The following is a 19,021-nucleotide window of genomic DNA, read 5'->3' on the forward strand; positions in this document are numbered from 1 at the left end:
AGGCATGGAAGGAGGTGATATTAGAATTGGTCATTCCAAAAGAGTTCCGGTCTTAAGAATTCCACAGGTAGTTTCTAGCTTAACAACAACAGCTAATATTTATGGAGCCATTAATATTTATATGTGCCAGGCCCTGAACTAAGTGCTTTATATGGATTATTTAATAATACAGTTGACTCTTGAACAAACATGGGTTTGAACTATGCGGATTCACTTATATGTGGATTTTTTTCAATAAATGTATTGGAGGGGCGCCTGGGTGGCTCAGTCGTTAAGCATCTGCCTTCGGCTCAGGTCATGATCCCAGGGTCCTGGGATTGAGCCCTGCATTGGGCTCCCTGCTCAGTGGGAAGCCTGCTTCTCCCTCTCCCACTCCCCCTGCTTATGTTCCCTCTCTCGCTGTGTCTCTCTCTGTCAAATAAATAAAATCTTAAAAAAAAGTATTGGAAAATTTTTTGGAGATTTGGAACAAATTTGAAGAAACTTACAGATGACATAACCTAGAAATACTGAAAAAAATCAGGAAAAAGGTATGTCATGAATGCATAAAATATATGTAGATACTAGTCTAGTTTATCATTTGCTACGATAAAATATACACCAATCTATTCTAAAAAGTTAAAATTTACCAGAACTTACCTACATGCACACTTACAGACTGTACAACGTGCTATTCGTAGTCAAGAGAGATGTAAACAAATGTAAAGATTTAGTATTAAGTCATAACTGCATAAAAGTACCTGTAATACTTACTGTACTACTGTAATAATTTCATAGCCACCCCGTTGCTATGCAGTGAGCTCAAGTGTTGCGAGTATCCGCTTAAAACACTGTGTGATGATAATCATCTCTGCGTGAGCAGTTCATCTTTCCAGTAAATTGTATATTGCAGTAAAAAGTGATCTCTCATGGTTCTTAAGTATTTTTTGTGTTTATTGCGATACCATAAGCCTTGCATAACACCCTGGTGCCCATACGAAGTACTTCTAGTGCTGCCAGAAGTGCTCCCAAGCAGAGAAAAGTCATGACATTACAAGAAAAAGTTGAATTGCTTCATATGTACCATAGCTCGAGATCTGTAGCTGCAGCTATCCACCATTTCAAGATAAATGAATCCAGTGTAAGGACTGTTTTTTTTTTTTTTTTAAAGGAAATTCATAAGGTCATTGTTGCAGCTATACCAGCAGATGTGAAAACTTTGTACTTTTTGTGAAATACCTTTTTATCTTGTATTGAAAATGCAGCTTTTATGTGGGTGCAGGATTGCTTTAAGAATGAAATATCTATTGATTCTAATGTAATTTGAGAAAATGCCAAGTCATTATATGACAACTTAAAGCAAAAAGAAAGTGAAGGATCAGAAGCTGGAGAATTTAAGGCCAGCAAAGGATGGTTTGATAATTTTAGAGAGGTTTGGCTTAAAAAATGTCAAGATGACAGGAGAAGGAGTTTATGCTGACCAAGAGGCAGAAAGTAGATGAGTTCCCAGATGCCATTAAAAAAATCATTGAGGAGGGGCGCCTGGGTGGCTCAGTCGTTAAGTGTCTGCCTTCGGCTCAGGTCATGATCCCAGGGTCCTGGGATCAAGCCCCACATTGGGCTCCCTGCTCCGCGGGAAGCCTGCTTCTCCCTCTCCTACTCCCCCTGCTTGTGTTCCCTCTCTTGCTGTGTCTCTGTCAAATAAATAAATAAAATCTTTTAAAAAAAAAAATCATTGAGGAGAAGGGATATCTGCCTGAACAGGTTTTTAATGCAGACAAAAGTTGCCCTATTCTGGAAAATAAAGCCACAAAGGACATTTGTTAGGAAGGAAGGAAGAGCAAGCACAGAATTTAAGGTAGGAAGGGATAGGCTAACTCTGCTGTTTTGTGCAAATGCGGTCAAGTTTATGATCTGCAGTGCCCTTATCTATAAAGCTGCTAACTCCTGAGCCTTGAAGGGAAAAGATAAACACCAGGTTCCAGAAAACAAATTGACATTGGACAATCTGGAAGAAGGTTCTGATTATTCTAGACTGCTTTTTGACTTCTATTATGATATGGACCCTTCTATGATATGGGCACTGAAACTAAAGCAAATGGTGGAAGAAGGATAGGTACCATATAGAAACATTTTTAAAGAAGTAGAAAAGCAAAAAAGTCAGAAATTACCATGTACTTCCATAAAGTTACACTGAGTGTGCCTGTCTCAACTGCCTTTCTTCCACTTCCTCTGCCTCTTCCACTCTGCCAGCCCTGAGACAACAAGACCAGCAACCATTCCTCTTCCTCCTCCTCTTCAGCCTTCTCAGTGTGAAGGCAATGAGAGTGAAGACCTTTATGATGATCCACTTTCATTTAATGAATAGTAAATAATCATCATGATAATACAGTTAATAAACTTGTCTGTTGTGTTTGTGTGTCTTTGTGTGAAAGTCTAACCCTATGGCAAGAACTATAGGAGATGTTTTTGTGTCCTTATCATCATGTAGGATATTGTGTGTAAGACTTGTATGGAAGTGGATAGCCTATCCTTACATAGGCATAAGGTGAATGATATTTAACAAAATTAATAATGTGTTTGTTTTCTTACTGTTTGATAACTTTGCTTTCGAAGATTTGTATTATTGTATAGTATGCCTTTCTTGTAATTGGACAAACTGCATTATCAGCCTATCACAGATAAGTGGTTTTTTAAAAAAAGTAACAGTATTTCCAGTACTGTATTATGAATATGACTGTAATGCTATATGCCATAAAAATTTGATAATGATATCAGTTATACTAGGCTGCCATAAAACAGTCATATTGTTGCTGCTTTGTTATCAATGCATGAATCATTATATCTATAAATAAATATGAATTTCTTTTTCATATTATCTCTTCATTTTTGATGTCCAGTGTTAGTGATGCATATAATATCTACAGTGTTTTGTATCATATATTGGTGTAGGTACTGACAGACTGTTCATCTTGTAAATAGACAATGTAAGCTTAACAGTATTGACAGAACTGTAAATGTATTTTCCTTATGGTTTTCTTAATAACATTTTCTTTAGCTTACTTTATTGTAAGAATATAGTATATAATACATATACAGAATATGTGTTAATCGGCTGTTTATGTTATTAGGCTTCTTTCTGGTCAGTAGTAGGCTATTAGTAGTTAAGGTTTTGGGGAGTCAGAAATTATACACAGATTTTCGACTGTGTAGGGGGTTGTTGCCCCTAATCTCTATGTTGTTCAAGGGTCAACTGTATATTAAATATTATCAGATCTCTTGAATCTGTCTTCTACTCTCTACTGCCACTAACTTACTTCTTTTATTGGGAGTATTATTGTGCCTTTATTCTTTCTTCTTTCTTCAAGATCCTTTGGTGACTAACCATTGCCTGCAGGTTATGTGTCAGCCTTTATGGCATGGTGATGTAAGACATCTTTCATGATCTGTCCCTCCCCATTTCCAACCTCTTTGCCTGCTAATTCTACCTCCAGCTGTGCTGAGCTCAGTTAAGTTTCCCTGAATGGCCTGTGGTCTCCTTTTTCTTTGCATCTATGTTTCATTTCTTCTGTTTGTACAGGATTTCCTTACCTCTTTTTCCTCTGTCCATCTGGTGACCTCATCATCCTTGGAGGGTGGGCTTCAATGTTAGCTCCTCACGAAGCCTTCTGTAACACATCCTGCCAAGCACAATCTACTGTTCTTTGTTTATGCCACCGCTGTCCCATATGCATATGATGCTATCATACCACTTAGATACATTGCTATGATTATTTTTCTCTTATCTAATTATCTAATCTTTGGAATAGTTTATACATTCACATGGCTTAAATTTCAATAAATATGAAGAGGTAGATAATAAAAAGTCTCTCATCTCATCCTCCATTCACTCAGGAGGTAAAAAAGGAAGCCATTATTTAGTTTGTTATTTATCCTTCCAGAGATTTTTATGTATATATAGGTGAATACAAATATATTATTCTCCCCCCTTATACTATTGTTAGCATATAATAAATACTGTTCTGTAACTTGCTGGATTTAAGAAAGTAAAATTTAAAATAGGTTAAGTCAGTCTCCCCAGCTGGACTAAGCTTGAGAGCAGGAGCTATTATTCATCCTTGTATTCCGAGTGCTTCGCTCTTTGCCTGTTATAGAAGACATTAATATGAATGAATGAATGAATTAATAAAAATATATATCACAGAAGAATATGTGTAGAAATTTTAATGTACTTGGATTTTTGTTGTATTTGTTGTAACTATTTCACCAGGCTTGAACAACATGATTTTGGTATTGATTAAACGTTATATGTTGGGAATGGAGTGTATTAATTTATTACTTACAGAATTTCACAAGTTTTGATTACTGTTTAAAAAATGAATTTGCTGTAAGGCATTCAGTAATTCATTCAACAGATGGTCATTGATTGTGTTCCATATGCCAAACACCATGGTAGCTTGAGGGTAAGACATAATCAAGAAAGTACTCCTTTTATTTATTTATTTATTTATTTGGTTTTTTTTTTTCCCTCCAGGGTGGAGGCAGAAAGGAATGGGATAAAAGGTATAGAGAGGAAGGATCTGCTTTGGCAAGTAGGAGGACCACCTGAAATAGTAGGGTCAGAAGTAGGGACAGGTGGTAGTAAGTTTGAAGGTGGAACAGAGTATAGCCCAAGTTTCAAACTCGATAGGTCTCTCTTTTCTGTGGGAGAAAAGGAAACTGGACCTTGGAGAATGGGAAAGGGAAGCAGTTGATGATGAAATAATTTTGATTGATGGGTCAGTTTTGTCATAAGAAACTTAAGATAATTATCAAGTTTGTTACGTCCAGAATGGTCCCATTCCTTGAACTATCAACTGAATTCATTATTTGCTTCATCGTATTGTATTTTCATTCTAGAAAGCTTTTAGTCATCAGCTTTTTTAAGTTTCTAGATTTATTATGTAATATCAGAAGAGTTTAAGATGCTGTGTAATAATTTTGAGCTGTAAGCATTTCATAGATCTACATTTTCCAGAATGTTAGTAAAAGAATACTGAGCAGTGGAAGAATTAAAGAGGAAGGAAAGGAGTAGAATTGATTTTTTAAAAAATTGTTTACACGAAAACCAGAGAACTTTTCCTTTATCAAGGAGTGCAGCATTAGCTATTATTCTATTAGGGTAACTGAGACAGATGGTATGAGGTATTTGATTGCGTTACACTGAATTTGATGCCTACACTGATAAATGAGCGCTTCTAAATCTAAAATAATTATGATTTTCGGGACGCCTGGGTGGCTTAGTAGGTTAAGCTTCTGCCTTTGGCTCAGGTCATGATCCCAGGGTCCTGGGATCGAGTCCTGCATTGGGCTCCTTGCTCAGCGGGGAGCCTGCTTCTCTGCCTGCCGCTCCCCCTGCTTGTATGTGCGCTCTCTCTGACAAATAAATAAAATCTTTAAAAAAATAATTATGGTTTTCTTCAAAAGGAGTATTATGTACTTGTAGAGTACATTAAGAGTTTTTGCTTATTAGACTATTAGTATAAAATGGAAATGTATATATTATAAATGTTAAGCATTAATTCAAAATCTTAATACCCTTTGGGAGAATGCCTAATCAAAATAACTTAAGGCCTACAGTAATGTATATGAAGAATGTGGTGGTTTTACATGGATCCATTTTGGATACTTGGGAAAGAATTGTTTTTTTTTGTTTGTTTTTTTATGATATAACAATGCTATCAACATTATAAGGGAAATGACTTAAGATGATCTCTGCCACCTTTTTCTCCCCTTGTAGGCGTCTAACCAAGGAAAATGTGAAGCCTTCTGGAAGACAAATTGGGAAGTTGAGCCACAGCAATCCAACCATTTTGTTTGATTATGTATGTTTTGAGGTTAATATTATTTTAAGGGATTTTTCTTTTTGTTGTCTTTAAATCAGCACAAGTGGAAATGGAATGATGAAGTTTTAAAAATGATAGTGTTAGGGGAAAAAATCTTTAGCAAATGAAACATTGTTACTCTAAAAACAGCATACAGTATATTTAACACATTGATCTCCTTTTTGGTCATATGTAACAATGCTACTGTTAAACAGTCTAACATTGTCTTATTTACCCCATGTTGGTTTATAAAAATATTAATAAAGAGATGCATTATTTATTGATTTTTGTTCTTAGAAACATTTGAATAGCATTTCATTGTGATTCAGGCATAATACTTTTATATTTAGAAAGAGATTTTTAAAAGACATTTGGCATTTATCATTCCAGAAGTCAAGTTATATGTCCTGGAATTATTTTCTAATTGGAGAATGTAGCTTAAGAAAATATTTCCTAAGAAATGATAGAATATAGTAGGTTTTATATAAATACAAAGTAGAAGGAAGCTACTTTAATTTTAAGCATTGTTTCTTTTGAAGAACAAAGAACGTATAGTCATTATTTAGCACAGAAGTTCCCTTTTGATGAGTTAATGCCATCTATTTTTTGTTGCTATCGTCCAGATCTTGTCGCAAATACAGAAGTATGATAACTTAATAACACCTGTAGTAGATTCATTGAAATACCTCACTTCATTGAATTATGATGTTTTGGCCTGTATCCTTTCAAGTGAAGTAATACATAGATTTCACATTTCATAGATCTTAATGGTGAACATTTATTTTCATTCTTTTTTTCTTTTTCATTCTAAGTTCCATTAGTAACCATATGAGGTTAATTCTGTTGGCTGATCTAAAAAAGGTTGGCCAGTCAGGAGTTTGTGTGTGTGTGTCTGCTTTGTGTATAGGGAGAGAACAATGTTAAGTTTACTAAACATGGTAATATAGGTGGAATCTGTCTTGCTTGCTGAAAGATGGAAAAGTTGGTACTACTGTGAGTATAATTTTCAATAATCTGTAGTAACTTGAAGCTGACAATTTTACTTTTTCCAAGATGCGGCATTTTGTTACTGTTTTAAGGGTCTTGGTTAGAGATGTAGTGACTTAAATTTTTTCCTTAATGTGCGAAAGATTGTATCATTGAAGCTTTAGCTAATCCAGAAAAGGAGAGAATGAAACATGATGACACAACCATCTCAAGCTGGCTTCAGAGTAAGTATTTTTCTTTTTCTTCTTTTTTTTTATTGTTATTTTTCTAAGGATGAAATTTCCATCTGTTGTAATTGCCATGTTAAGTATTCTATTGCTAATGCTAAGAGCCTGTTTGTCAAGAGATCTTGAGAATACCTAGCCACTCAGCTTGCTCTCAGTGTGTCTAAGTCTTGGCTGTGTAAGGAGGTTCATGTAGTACTTACTCATTTTCCAACTCAAGAGTCCAGTATTGGCTGTGATAGAATTTGTGCAAGCATTACTGGGGAGATAAAAATTCCCTTCTATTATTTTAGAGGAATCAATCTTAAGGGAACTCTTCTCCTCTCTCTCCTTTCCATCCTGAGGTTTCATTCATCTTAAAAGAACAAAAACTTGGTTGTTAACGGAAACCCTAGCCTTGTTTTGTTCTAAATTTCTTGTGCTTTTGATTTCTAGCAGTGAGTTCCCTTTTCTTTCAACCTATTGTGTCTGATAGCTGAATCTTGTGGTAGTTCCCCATTGCCCTTTAAAGTCTGAAATCTGCATTAAGTCATACAAGTAAGTTCTTTTGGGATCAGGTCCTTACTCGGTGTATTAGGCTCATCTTTTGCCCCTCCCCATATTCTGGGTTCCATTAATACTGAACTTGTACTTTCCATGGCCTTTTTGTACATGTTATTGCCTCTACTTGGAATACCCTTCCATGTCTACTCATTTCCTCCACCACATCTACTTATTCATTAGATTTCAGCTTAGAAGTCACTTTTCTTCAGAAAACTTTCCCTGTTAATGCTCCTACCCAAAAGTCGGAATTAGGTGCTCCTCTTATTATATGGAACCTTTTATTTATCATAGTTATTTCAGCTTCCTTTTCTATATCCCTCACTAGACTGTAAGCTCCTTGAGGGCAGGACGTGTGTCTTGTCCATTATCCTTTAAGGTGCTCAGCAAATAATTGTTGAAAAGGTTACAGATCACTTGATTTTACTAGGATCTCCTCTTGACTGAGGTTTTCTCCCTACTCATGATGCGATAAGGACTATTGGTTAAAATTGGTCTCTTGTTTGCTTCTTGGTCTGTTTCCTTTCCTCTCCCCAACTAGTAGCATGTTTCTAGATGACAGATTTTTGTGTGTGTAACTCAAACATTAGAGGGGCAGGTGTTCTGTTGATCATTCAGATTTACTGGGTGATCTGCAAGATTTTGTTGTAGCTTGGTTAATTGTTGTGGCCTAACAGGCTCTGGAGTCAGGCCGTATTCCTTTGAATCACTGCTCTACCTCATACCAACTATGTGACATGAACAAGTTGCATGATATATCTGTTCCAAATTTTCCTCATCGATAGGTTTTATACCAACCTGAGATGATTATTGCAAAAATTAAATGAGTTAATTAATGTAAAGTGCTTACTTAGTATAGTGCTTAGCGTATGTATGCTCAGTAAATATTAGCTATTATTAATTGTAAAACTCCATTCAGTGGCATCAGCAGTACAATTATTCCTACCTCATTTTGTTTTAGAAATTGAGTTAGTTGAGAAATGCCACCTAATACTGTGTTTTTTTTTGTTTTATGAACTGTTTTTTAAAAGCCCTATTTTTTTATTTCATATAGGTCTGGCTAGTTTCTGTGGTGCAGTTTTTCGTAAATATCCAATTGATCTTGCTGGTCTTCTTCAATATGTGGCTAATCAGCTAAAGGCAGGCAAAAGGTATTCATAGCAAATTATATGTAAATGAAATTCAATAATTAGAATACTTCTGGTGGTATTGGGATATTGAGATTGCTATTTCTGAAAAAGTGTTTTGTAGGCTTAAGTAGAATAGTTGCTCACTTATTTATATGGAATTCTTTAATTAAAAGAAATTGTAATTTCATACATAAACACTTTTTGCAGAAAGAAATGTAATATTTGGCTATATATGTAACTCGTTAAAAAGACATTTCATTTTGACTACCTGTTAGGCTCTTGAGTAAATGGTTTATGTGGTATATTGTAAATCCTCTTATGACAAAATGCATTGCATTTTTGATTGTGCTGCTGGACAGTAATTGGCCTTTAAGCATATGGTAGGAACATATTTATTTTGAGGGTGTAAACAGTATTTTTAAAACACAATTTCTTTTGAATTTGAACTTCAGAGATACATACAGCTTACATACCTTTTGGACAGTGTTCTCTTTTCTTTATGAATACTGGGTTTTATTATTTTATTCTGGACCACTATCAGTGTTTAGAGTTTGAATTAGTATGTATATTAAACCTCATCAGCAGTAGACTGACTAGAATCAAAGAACTGGAAATTGTTCTTCAAAACTTTCTGGTAGAAAGCGAACAAAAATTTGTAAAGCTATCTGGTGTTCCACACAAGTATAACCTAAGTAATTTTTGACAGATTATTATTTTGGATTAGGGGAAACTTAAAAAATAATTAGATTTAGGATTTTGTCAGCATATCACTTACACTATGTGCATCTTTCCACCATTCCTATACATTTTACTCTCCTGTGTCTATGGGCTAGGAGAATATAACATTATTTTTAAATCTATAACTCAGTTTTCTGTACTGTGAATATAATTTATAATTAAAAGATAGTTTAAAGAAAAAACATTTTATTGGTACTTGTTGCATACTAATTTGCATGAGGGCTCCCTTGTTTTCATAAACTACGTTTAGGGAAGGCAAGACAAGTTGAGAGAGTAAGCACTTAATAAGAATCTTCAAAAACTGTGCCTTTTGTTTGTTATTAACTTGTGTCTTGGGTATGTCTAGCTTTACCTTTGGAAAAACATCTGTATTTGTTTTGTAGGAAAGAAGGTTTCCACTTTATCTTTACTACTTAACTAATTAAAGAAGATCTTGAAAGTCATAAGTTGTTATTTTCATTGACAGTCCTAAACTTTGAGAATTAAAATGCATAACTATTGGCACAATAACAGATGTTCTTAAGGCTGTCATCTTAGGCTCATACACTTCCATTCCCTTCCTTTTTTTCTTTCTCCTCTCCCTCACTCCCTCTATCCCTTCCAAGTGTGTGTGATTGTTTAGAGAGATGGCTCTATACCATCAAATATATGTATTGGCCACCTTGTACTGGAGGATAAAAAAAATGCTATGAAGAAGTGAAGGGGATTAAGAGTTCATTTAAACCATGATGAGCACTGAATAATGTATGGAATTGTTGAATCACTATATCTTACATGACCAGAACTAATATAAACTGTGTTAATTATACTTGAATTAAAAAATAAATAAAAAACATTTTTAAAATGTTACGAAGGACTGTTGGGTAAACTGATAAAAATGAAATATGAACTATAAAGTATTATATCAGTGTTAGATTTACTAAAGTTGGTAACTATGCTGTGGTTATGTTAAGAGAATAGCTATATTCTTAGGAAATGCACTCTTAGGAAATACATTCTTTGGAATTTTAGGGGTAAAATGTGCCCTTAAAATGATGTTGCTTACTAAATAAGTTACTCCCAGATGGTTAAAAAAAACTGTGTGTGCGTGCGTGTGTGTGTGTGTATGTGTGTGTGTGTAGAAAGGGAGGGAGAGAGAGAAAACAAATGATAAAGTGAACAGGACTAAGAATGTTAATAATAGGTGAAGTCGGGGTAAAGGGTATATGGGTATGCTTTGTACTATTTTTTATCTTTACATCCTATCTGTAAGTTTGAAATTATTCCCAAGGAAAAAGTTAAAATAAACATAAACCTATTACATGCCCCAAATATTTTTCAGTATAGTTCTAGGAATGCAATTTTTCCTTAAAAACCACTCCAGCCCCTTCCGCTCCATATTTATATACAAATAATTTAGGGATTCTCAGCATATTAATTATGTTGTCACTTTTATGTTTGAAGTTTCAACTACAGACTATTTCTTATTTTATCTAAATAGTTTTGACCTGCTTATATTGAAAGAAGTGGTACAAAAAATGGCAGGAATAGAAATTACAGAGGAAATGACGATGGAGCAACTAGAGGCCATGACTGGTGGAGAGCAACTAAAAGCTGAGGTGAGAGTTGCTAGTTTTTTTAATCGATTTTTTAAGTTCCAGATATATGCATGCTCATACTAAAGAATCCAGATAACACATAAGTACATGAAGCCAAATGTCAAAGCCATATGTACCCTTCCCTCATGACTGCCCTCATCTCCCTTTCAAAAATTGATATACTAGTTGCTTTAACCCTTTCAAAAAGCTGAAACAAAGTATAAAAGACAGTGTCACATCTATAAGAGAAGTAAATATCAAGTCTTCTGTGGTCCTTGATATCCTAACTGGTGTAAATCTGAACATAGTTACTCTGTTGTTGAATCTGTTCCATACTGAATGAAGAATAATCCTTTATAAGGGACTGCAAGGTAGAAAATGGAAAATATGCAGAAGTTTAAAGACAATTGACAGTTATCTTTAAGCCAATGACTCTAACCAACAACAGTGTCACTAAAATAAATGTGTGAAGAAAGTGAAGGAACGTAAAGGTTTTTTTTATCTTCAGGATTGTAACTGAGCCTTTTCTATGTCTTTTTCAAATCAGATAACATGTGTTAATGTACTGTACACTGGTAAGTTTATGTCTTCTCTTGTGCAGGGTGGTTATTTTGGCCAGATCAGAAACACTAAAAAATCCTCCCAGAGATTAAAGGATGCGCTGTTGGATCATGATCTTGCTCTTCCTCTCTGTTTGCTTATGGCTCAGCAGAGGAATGGGGTAATCTTCCAAGAAGGTGGAGAGAAACATTTGAAACTTGTGGGAAAACTCTATGATCAGGTAAGTTAAAGTGGCTTTTGTGTTTATATGGATTTTTTTATCCTGATAATGGAAAATATGGAATGTGATAAAATTTTTAAGATGCCATTTTGCACATCATATGAGTGTGAAACAACTCTAATGTAAAATAGACATTCTGGAAATAGGGGCTGTTTCTGTGCAAATTATGGTATTTAAGAGAAGGCTGTAGGAGATGTAATAATATGTACAAGGTTTTGAGTTAAGTAGTTAACTTCAAGTTGTTTGCTCCCATATCTTTCCTGATCTCTGGAAATGTGGAATTTCAATCAGAACTAAGTAGATGTGATCTTTATAAAATATATCATAAATATTAAGCAGCAAAACCTGTGATTAGCCTACAGAATGTGTTTATCACCAACTATATTACAAGGGAAAAAAGATCACATATATTTTATAAATGAAGTTTTACTCTTTTAAGGGCAAGGAAATTCTGTATTCATAAAATTGTTGTATGTGATGTAGCGTAAATATATCCTGTTACTAAAAGTGATGAACAGTGGCTTGGAACTTGAGACCTCGTTGACTATTAAAGCCTTAGATCAACTTTTCAGGGCCTTGGCATCTTTTTTGGTAATACGATTACATGATGATGTTTATAGATTGTCTCTAAAGTTCTTTTAAGTTGTAAAATTTGAATTCTTAAATGTTAATCAAAATACTGTTAAAATTACATTATAATTATTTTGGAAAATTTTTATGTTTCATAAAATGGTAGCACATTTGTGTTTTTTGTCTTATTTTTTTAAATTTAGTGTCATGATACCCTGGTACAGTTTGGTGGGTTTTTAGCATCTAATCTAAGCACAGAAGATTATATAAAGCGAGTGCCTTCAATTGATGTGCTCTGTAACGAATTTCATACACCCCATGATGCAGCATTTTTCCTGTCTAGGCCAATGTATGCACACCATATTTCGGTAAGTGTAAGTGTCTTTGCTGCCATTCAAGAATGATTCCAAATTATTTCTTAACTGTAAATGTATTTTAGTTTGGCACAGATGCAGATTATGTCTCTTAGAGAGTTACTCTTTTGTTAATACTCATCTCTGAGCAGTGTACAATGAAAATGCTCCCTTTAAAAGTAAGTCTTACTAGTACTATACCCCCAGTTGTCCAGGTTGATGTCTTATGGGCCCTTTAAAACTACAGCACTCAAACAGTGTAGATGAGAGTCACCAGCGAAGCGTCTTTGAAACTCAGTCCCGTGTCCCCAGATTCTAATGGTAGTAACTTCAGTAGTACCTGGGAATTTCTGTTTTGTTTTTGTTTTTGTTTGTTTTTTAACAAGCGCTAGTTGATTCTGATGCAGGGAAATCTGGTAGGTGATTCTGCGAAACACTCCTATTGAATACAGAGTCCTCTTTCCTCAGTAACAATATCCCTGTCAGTTGACTTGCTATTCATACTGCCTTGAGAGAAATACAGACAGAAAGACCTAACCACCCCCAACCACTCTAAAAACTCTTGTAGGTTGTGTTATGTAATTTCTCGGAAAGGTATTCATAGTTCTTGTTTTATTTCTCTCCACCTAAATGAGACAACTAAAAAGAAAAGCACAAAAGCAAACCAGAGCCTTCCCAAGCAGGGCATCCCAGCAGTGACTGTAAGGATGGTTGGGGGAAGAGGAGGCTGCCTTCCCTCCTCTTCTCTGCCGCCTGGACTCCTGCCTGCAAAGCAATGACCTCTAATGGGAATTGACTCTTCCTTTTCCTTCAGACCATGGTCAGGCCTCTGTTTGGAAACTATAGTACTTCTCCATTCTGACTGGAGCCCCCCAGCACATTCCTCATCTTTGTGTAGGCTTGAATTCTGGCCCTTCTGTTTATTTGTTGTTGGTTTTAAGTCTGTACTGTGTAAGGAAGGCTTTCACTACAGATTTTGGGGGAAGACCTTGGTCCTTTCTCTTAAAGTAGGATCCCTTCTTTGTTCCCAGTAGGAACATAGGGTTGTATAGTAGAGGTGTGGAAAAAAGACGCTGAGAAATTTGGGGTCTAATTGATCATTTAATTGGCCATCAGCTGTTAGTGTTTACATATCAACTGCTACAGTGTCACACTTCCCTCTAACAAGTAACTGTTAGTTGATTCAGTTATCACTTGATTAGCATTACACAGCAATACTGTGCTATATTCTCTAGAAGGGAAAAAGGGACAGGGGGTAGGATTAGCCTCTTTTTTCCTCCTTTAGAATCTTTCCAGAAAATCGTGTGCTCTCTTTGCGTAGTTATGTCTTGTGTTGTCACCCCACCCCACAGTAGATCAGTCTCAGCTATACAACAGGGGACCTGATTTCTTGAAGGACTGAGGTGGGAGAGTTGCTTCAACTCAGGAATTCTGACCTGCCCTGTGCTATATTGAGAAGTTAACACACTAATCAGCGATATTGAACCCTAGCAAACAGGAACACCTGGTTGCCTGAGGTTGGCTGAACTTTTCCAGGTCAGAAATGGAGCAGGTCATTCATATCAATAGCTACCTTTTCTGTAGCCTGTGTAAAATATTGTGTCTTTGTCATTTAAGAGATACAAAAATCTAAAAGAAATGTCATTTCCCGTCTCAGGGTTGCAGAGGAAAACAAAGAACTCTATATATAGAGGTGGCTATACAGCCAAATCAGGGATAAGTCTGTTACCAATAGGCCACATAACACCCTCTGGAAAAGGAGTTCTTTGGCAACCTCGGTTGCACTGGATGGACACCCAAACTTTCTGGGGATCCTTGCTTTTGCTTCTTGGATGAGAGCCTCTCTCTTTTTTTTTTTTTTTTTTTTTAAAGATTCTATTTATTTATTTGACAGAGAGATAGAAGAGCACAAGCAGAGGGAATGGCAGAGGGAGAGGGAGAAGCAGGCTCTGCACTGAGCAGGGAGCCTGATGCGGGACTCGATCCCAGGACTCTGGGATCATGACCTGAGCCGAAGGCAGACGCTTAACCATCTGAGCCACCCAGGCGCCTGAGAGCCTCTCTTGAAGAGCCTTTGATGAGAGGGTATGAATATTGGAGGACTGCTAGGACCCTTCCATAAATTGATTACTAGTAGGCTCTCATGGGAATAATTCAGCCAACCAAACACTGTTCAGGTTATTGGGGCAACAAGAGCTTTTTGAACAGGAATTAGAAGTATAGCAGTAACTGTGGATATCAGTTCTATTTCATAGATTTAGTGCACTGGGTGACTTGAGATGTAGAGCTGTTAATGCCTCTCCATTTGACTGAAGGTGTAAGCTTGAAGAAGGAGTTAAACTAACTTTAGACCAGGAACTATTCATCCTAGTTAAATATGAAGTATAGCTGTCTTTTCTGATCAAGCCTAATTTTTTTTTAACTAGATAGGGACTAGGTGGGTACCTAGCAATAAAAGTGACAGATTCAGAACCCGAGGACTGGGGAGATGGGGGCTGTTGTACCACATCATTACCCTCTCATACCTATAAACCTAATTTTTAGTTCTAATTGTTGAGATCCACCTTGTAACACAGTTCTGAAAGAAAGGCTTTCCCCCACCCAGTTCATATTCTAGATCTTGCCCAAATCAGGTAGTTAAGCTATCCTATACAGGTAGTTTCGGCACTACTTACCCTATGTTTTGTTAGAACCTTAGCAGATGTCATTCTTCCTCACAGAGATTGATACTCGTTACCATCAACAGGACCTGCCCTCAAAGTGTAAAAATGCTTCCTTATCCTTGCTGTTATTCTCTCAGGTCTGTGATGTAATTGGGACTTCTCTCTCATAAGGAATATTGTTTGTAGTTTTGTCACCTGTGTGGTCTTAGTAATTATCAGCATGCTCTCTAAAATGGGGGTAACAGAAGGTAAATCCACTTACAGAAAAATTGTAAGAGTCTCAGATTGTAATTATAATAATTGTAAGATGCTGCTTGAGATACCCTCTGGAACAAAGTACTTGGTATATCTTCAGTCCAGTTAGCCTGGGGTATAGAGACCCTTAGGAGGGAAGACAGCTGGAGTGTAAGGAGCCAAGACTCTTGCCTACCACAATGCAGAACTGGAAGTGGAACCTTTGACCTCTGACCTTCTAGTTCTGGGTTCCATGTTTAGCACAAACTGATGATTTAAATGCTTTTCTAACAAAAAGAAATGTTTTAATCTCCTCTTAGGTTCATCTTCAGGAATGATGCCTAACCCAAACAAAATTTTCATCCTAAAGAGACTGAAGGACATGAGACAATAGCAACAACACTTTGTATTATTTTCTTTTTTACATTTGGTATTATGCTCTGTGAACTAATATGTAGTTCCCTCCCATTGTACTAACAGATTCTTTTCCTCATATTCTTAAGAGTATGGCCTTCCTCTGACTCTCTTCCAAATTAGGATAAACCAGTCCAGTCTAAAAAAGCTGCAGTGTCAATTCCCACATGCTTTAAACTAATATACCATATCCATTCATAGAAAGTCTTACTTAGGGGCACCTGGGTGGCTCAGTTGGTTAAGCATCTGCCTTCAGTTCAGGTCATGATTCTAGCGTCCTGGAATTGAACCCTGTGTTGGACTCCCTGCTTGGTGGGGAATCTGTTTCTCCCTCTCCCTCTGCCCCTCCCACTGCCTTTGCTCTCTCTTGTGCATGCTCACTCCCTCTCTCTGAAATAAGTAAACAAAATCTTAAAAATAAAAAAAGTCTTATTTAGGTTTGCTTGGGACTTTGCCAGTTTTGGCACTATACTCTTATACATCCTGGGAATCCCCTCTTATTCGCTGGCAAACCTGAACAGTTAGTCACCCTACTTAGCAGTCTTATAGTAACTTTCTCATAGCCTTTCTTAATGTTGATCCAATTTCTTTCTCTTTTTTTTTTTTTTGAAGATTTTATTTTTAAGTAATTTCTACACCTAAAGTGGGGCTGGAGCTCACAACCCTGAGATCAAAAGTTGCACATTCCACCGACTGAGCCAGCCAGGCGCCCTGGATCCACTTTCTTAATTGACAAATTGTAATGGCCAATAGGGGCTATGTGTAGTAATAAAGCATACTGTGCTGGTTGGCTGTTACTGGTTCCCTTGAAGATCTTAAAAGCTGGAGTGGAAACCCTACATGTTCAATTCTTAATGTAGTAGTAAGCGAGAGTACGGTGGAAGATATGGATGGTGGAGGTGGTACACATACCCTTTTTTTTTTTTTTTTTAAAGATTCATTTATTTATTTGAGAGAGAGAGAATGAGAGAGAGTACATGAGAGGGGGGAGGGTCAGAGGGAGAAGCAGGCTCCTCGCTGAGCAGGGAGCCCGATGCAGGACTCGATCCCGGGACTCCAGGATCATGACCTGAGCCGAAGGCAGTTGCTTAACCAACTGAGCCACCCAGGCGCCCCCTATGTTTTTAATAATCTTAAAAGCTTCTAGTGATCACACAGGACTAAAGATGAGAACAGCTTCCAGGGATGATTTATCTTAAAATAAATATCATTGGTAAGAACTTAGAATTCCTACAACAGTTTTGATTAGTTGTCTTCTGATTCTTGAAAAGGGAACATAGGTTTTTATACTGTGAAAGTTAGTGCTATAAATTGTGTTTGTTTTTACTTTTTATCTCCAGTCTAAATACGATGAACTTAAAAAATCAGAAAAGGGAAGTAAACAGCAACATAAAGTTCACAAGTACATTACATCATGTGAAATGGTGATGGCTCCTGTCCATGAAGCAGTGGTCTCCTTACACGTTTCCAAAGTCTGGGATGACATCAGCCCTCAGTTCTATGCCACATTCTGGTCATTGACAATGTATGACCTTGCAGTTCCACACACCAGCTATGAACGGGAAGTCAATAAACTTAAAGTCCAGATGAAAGCAATTGATGACAATCAGGAAATGGTAGGTTTTTGTTCTAGTAGCTCAAGTACAATAATTCCATGGTAATAATTTAATATTACGCATGCTTTGTATTAGCTAAGGTTCCTTAAAGCTGTGATCTTATTGCTATATAATATTTTCCTAAGTGAGTTAATGGTGACCTCCCAGTGGGTGGGGCAGGGGCTTGGTGAATACCTGGCAGTTATGATCACACAAAAGGTATTTGAGTTTGTCTTTTTTTTTTAAACTGAAGTTGTGTTAGCAATGTAAAATAATCTGTGTGACTCCAGTTGCAAGAGTAATAGGAGTTCCCAAAAGGAGAACTCTTTAGGAGAAGACTATTGAAGAGTTGAGTCTTGAGCTGGGTAGGCTTTGAAGGTAGATTAGGTTTGGAAATAGGGAGGCAGATTGGCCACTCAAGAGCTTCAGCAAAGGTATGAAGTAATTTAAGATTTAAAGAGACCACTTTTACTGTAGTGAATGGGCTTAGCGATAAATTTGAATGGTTAGGATGGGATCAGATTATGTAGAGAAATGAAAGTTAGAAAAGAAGACTTGATAAAATTGAGAGCTATATTAGATTCCTCAGCAGGAAAGTGATAATGGTAAAAATGGTACTTTAGAAAGATTACTCTTGACAGTGGTTTGAAGGATACATTTCTTAGGGGAAGGGACTGGCATCAAGGCTGGAGTTCAGCTAGGTGGCTCTTAGGGTAATTCATTGTGAAGTACTGAGAACATAGACTATTGGTGGAGGTAGTGGGAATGCATGAGACTTGTAAGCAATCGGGATGCTGGAAGGAAGGAGAAGGAAGAGTCAGAGATGACTTCATGCCTGAGACTAAAAGTATGAGTGCTAGGAAGGTAGCCTGTTTTGATGTGAAGACCAGATTTTGAATTTGTTGAATGGCGGTGAAAGCACATCCAGGTAGACTCCTCAATATCCCTGTGAAGTGGTTAATATAAAATATCAGCCCTGATCTCTTTTTGAATTTTTTAATTAAAAGGAAGGGAGGTAATGTGCGTGTAGTTAGAAAAGTATCTAACTTATACTTCGTAGCCTCCAAATAAAAAGAAAAAAGAGAAAGAGCGTTGTACTGCCCTTCAGGACAAGCTTCTTGAAGAAGAAAAGAAACAGATGGAACACGTACAGCGAGTTCTACAGAGACTGAAACTGGAAAAGGACAACTGGCTTTTAGCAAGTAGGTTGTTGGAATTGTTATGTTCCTGCTACTGCCAAATTACAAAAGCAAACCTCTACAGCTTCAGAGGTGTTGAAGTGTATTATGTTTGTATTTCAGCTCCGTGTTCACTATCCCATTCTTTGGTTATTCATTAATGCAGAGTCGACCTCACATGTTCACCAAAGGAA

General features: G+C 36.6%; 1 protein-coding gene across 20 annotated transcripts in view; it reads left to right on the forward strand.

The window, feature by feature from the left end:
- THOC2 (THO complex subunit 2) overlaps nucleotides 1–19,021 on the forward strand; it is a 117,969-nt gene that overhangs the window by 76,233 nt on the left and 22,715 nt on the right. For 15 of the 20 annotated variants that reach the window (XR_014141206.1, XR_014141207.1, XR_014141205.1 and 12 more), the window contains exons 16-24: nucleotides 5,759–5,855; nucleotides 6,467–6,560; nucleotides 6,974–7,054; nucleotides 8,649–8,745; nucleotides 10,943–11,060; nucleotides 11,641–11,820; nucleotides 12,594–12,758; nucleotides 17,395–17,670; nucleotides 18,710–18,851. Coding sequence is in view for 16 of the 20 variants with exons in the window: in XM_081808294.1 (XP_081664420.1) it covers nucleotides 5,759–5,855; nucleotides 6,467–6,560; nucleotides 6,974–7,054; nucleotides 8,649–8,745; nucleotides 10,943–11,060; nucleotides 11,641–11,820; nucleotides 12,594–12,758; nucleotides 17,395–17,670; nucleotides 18,710–18,851 (1,250 nt within the window). In the remaining 4 variants the exon portion in view is untranslated. The remainder of the gene's footprint in view (nucleotides 1–5,758; nucleotides 5,856–6,466; nucleotides 6,561–6,973; nucleotides 7,055–8,648; nucleotides 8,746–10,942; nucleotides 11,061–11,640; nucleotides 11,821–12,593; nucleotides 12,759–17,394; nucleotides 17,671–18,709; nucleotides 18,852–19,021) is intronic. The other 5 variants (XM_081808302.1, XM_081808307.1, XM_081808308.1 and 2 more) reach the window with 2 other exon arrangements.

The sequence above is a fragment of the Leptonychotes weddellii genome, chromosome X (assembly GCF_054177405.1).
Source record: "Leptonychotes weddellii isolate Sample4059 chromosome X, ASM5417740v2, whole genome shotgun sequence".
NCBI lineage: Eukaryota > Metazoa > Chordata > Mammalia > Carnivora > Phocidae > Leptonychotes > Leptonychotes weddellii.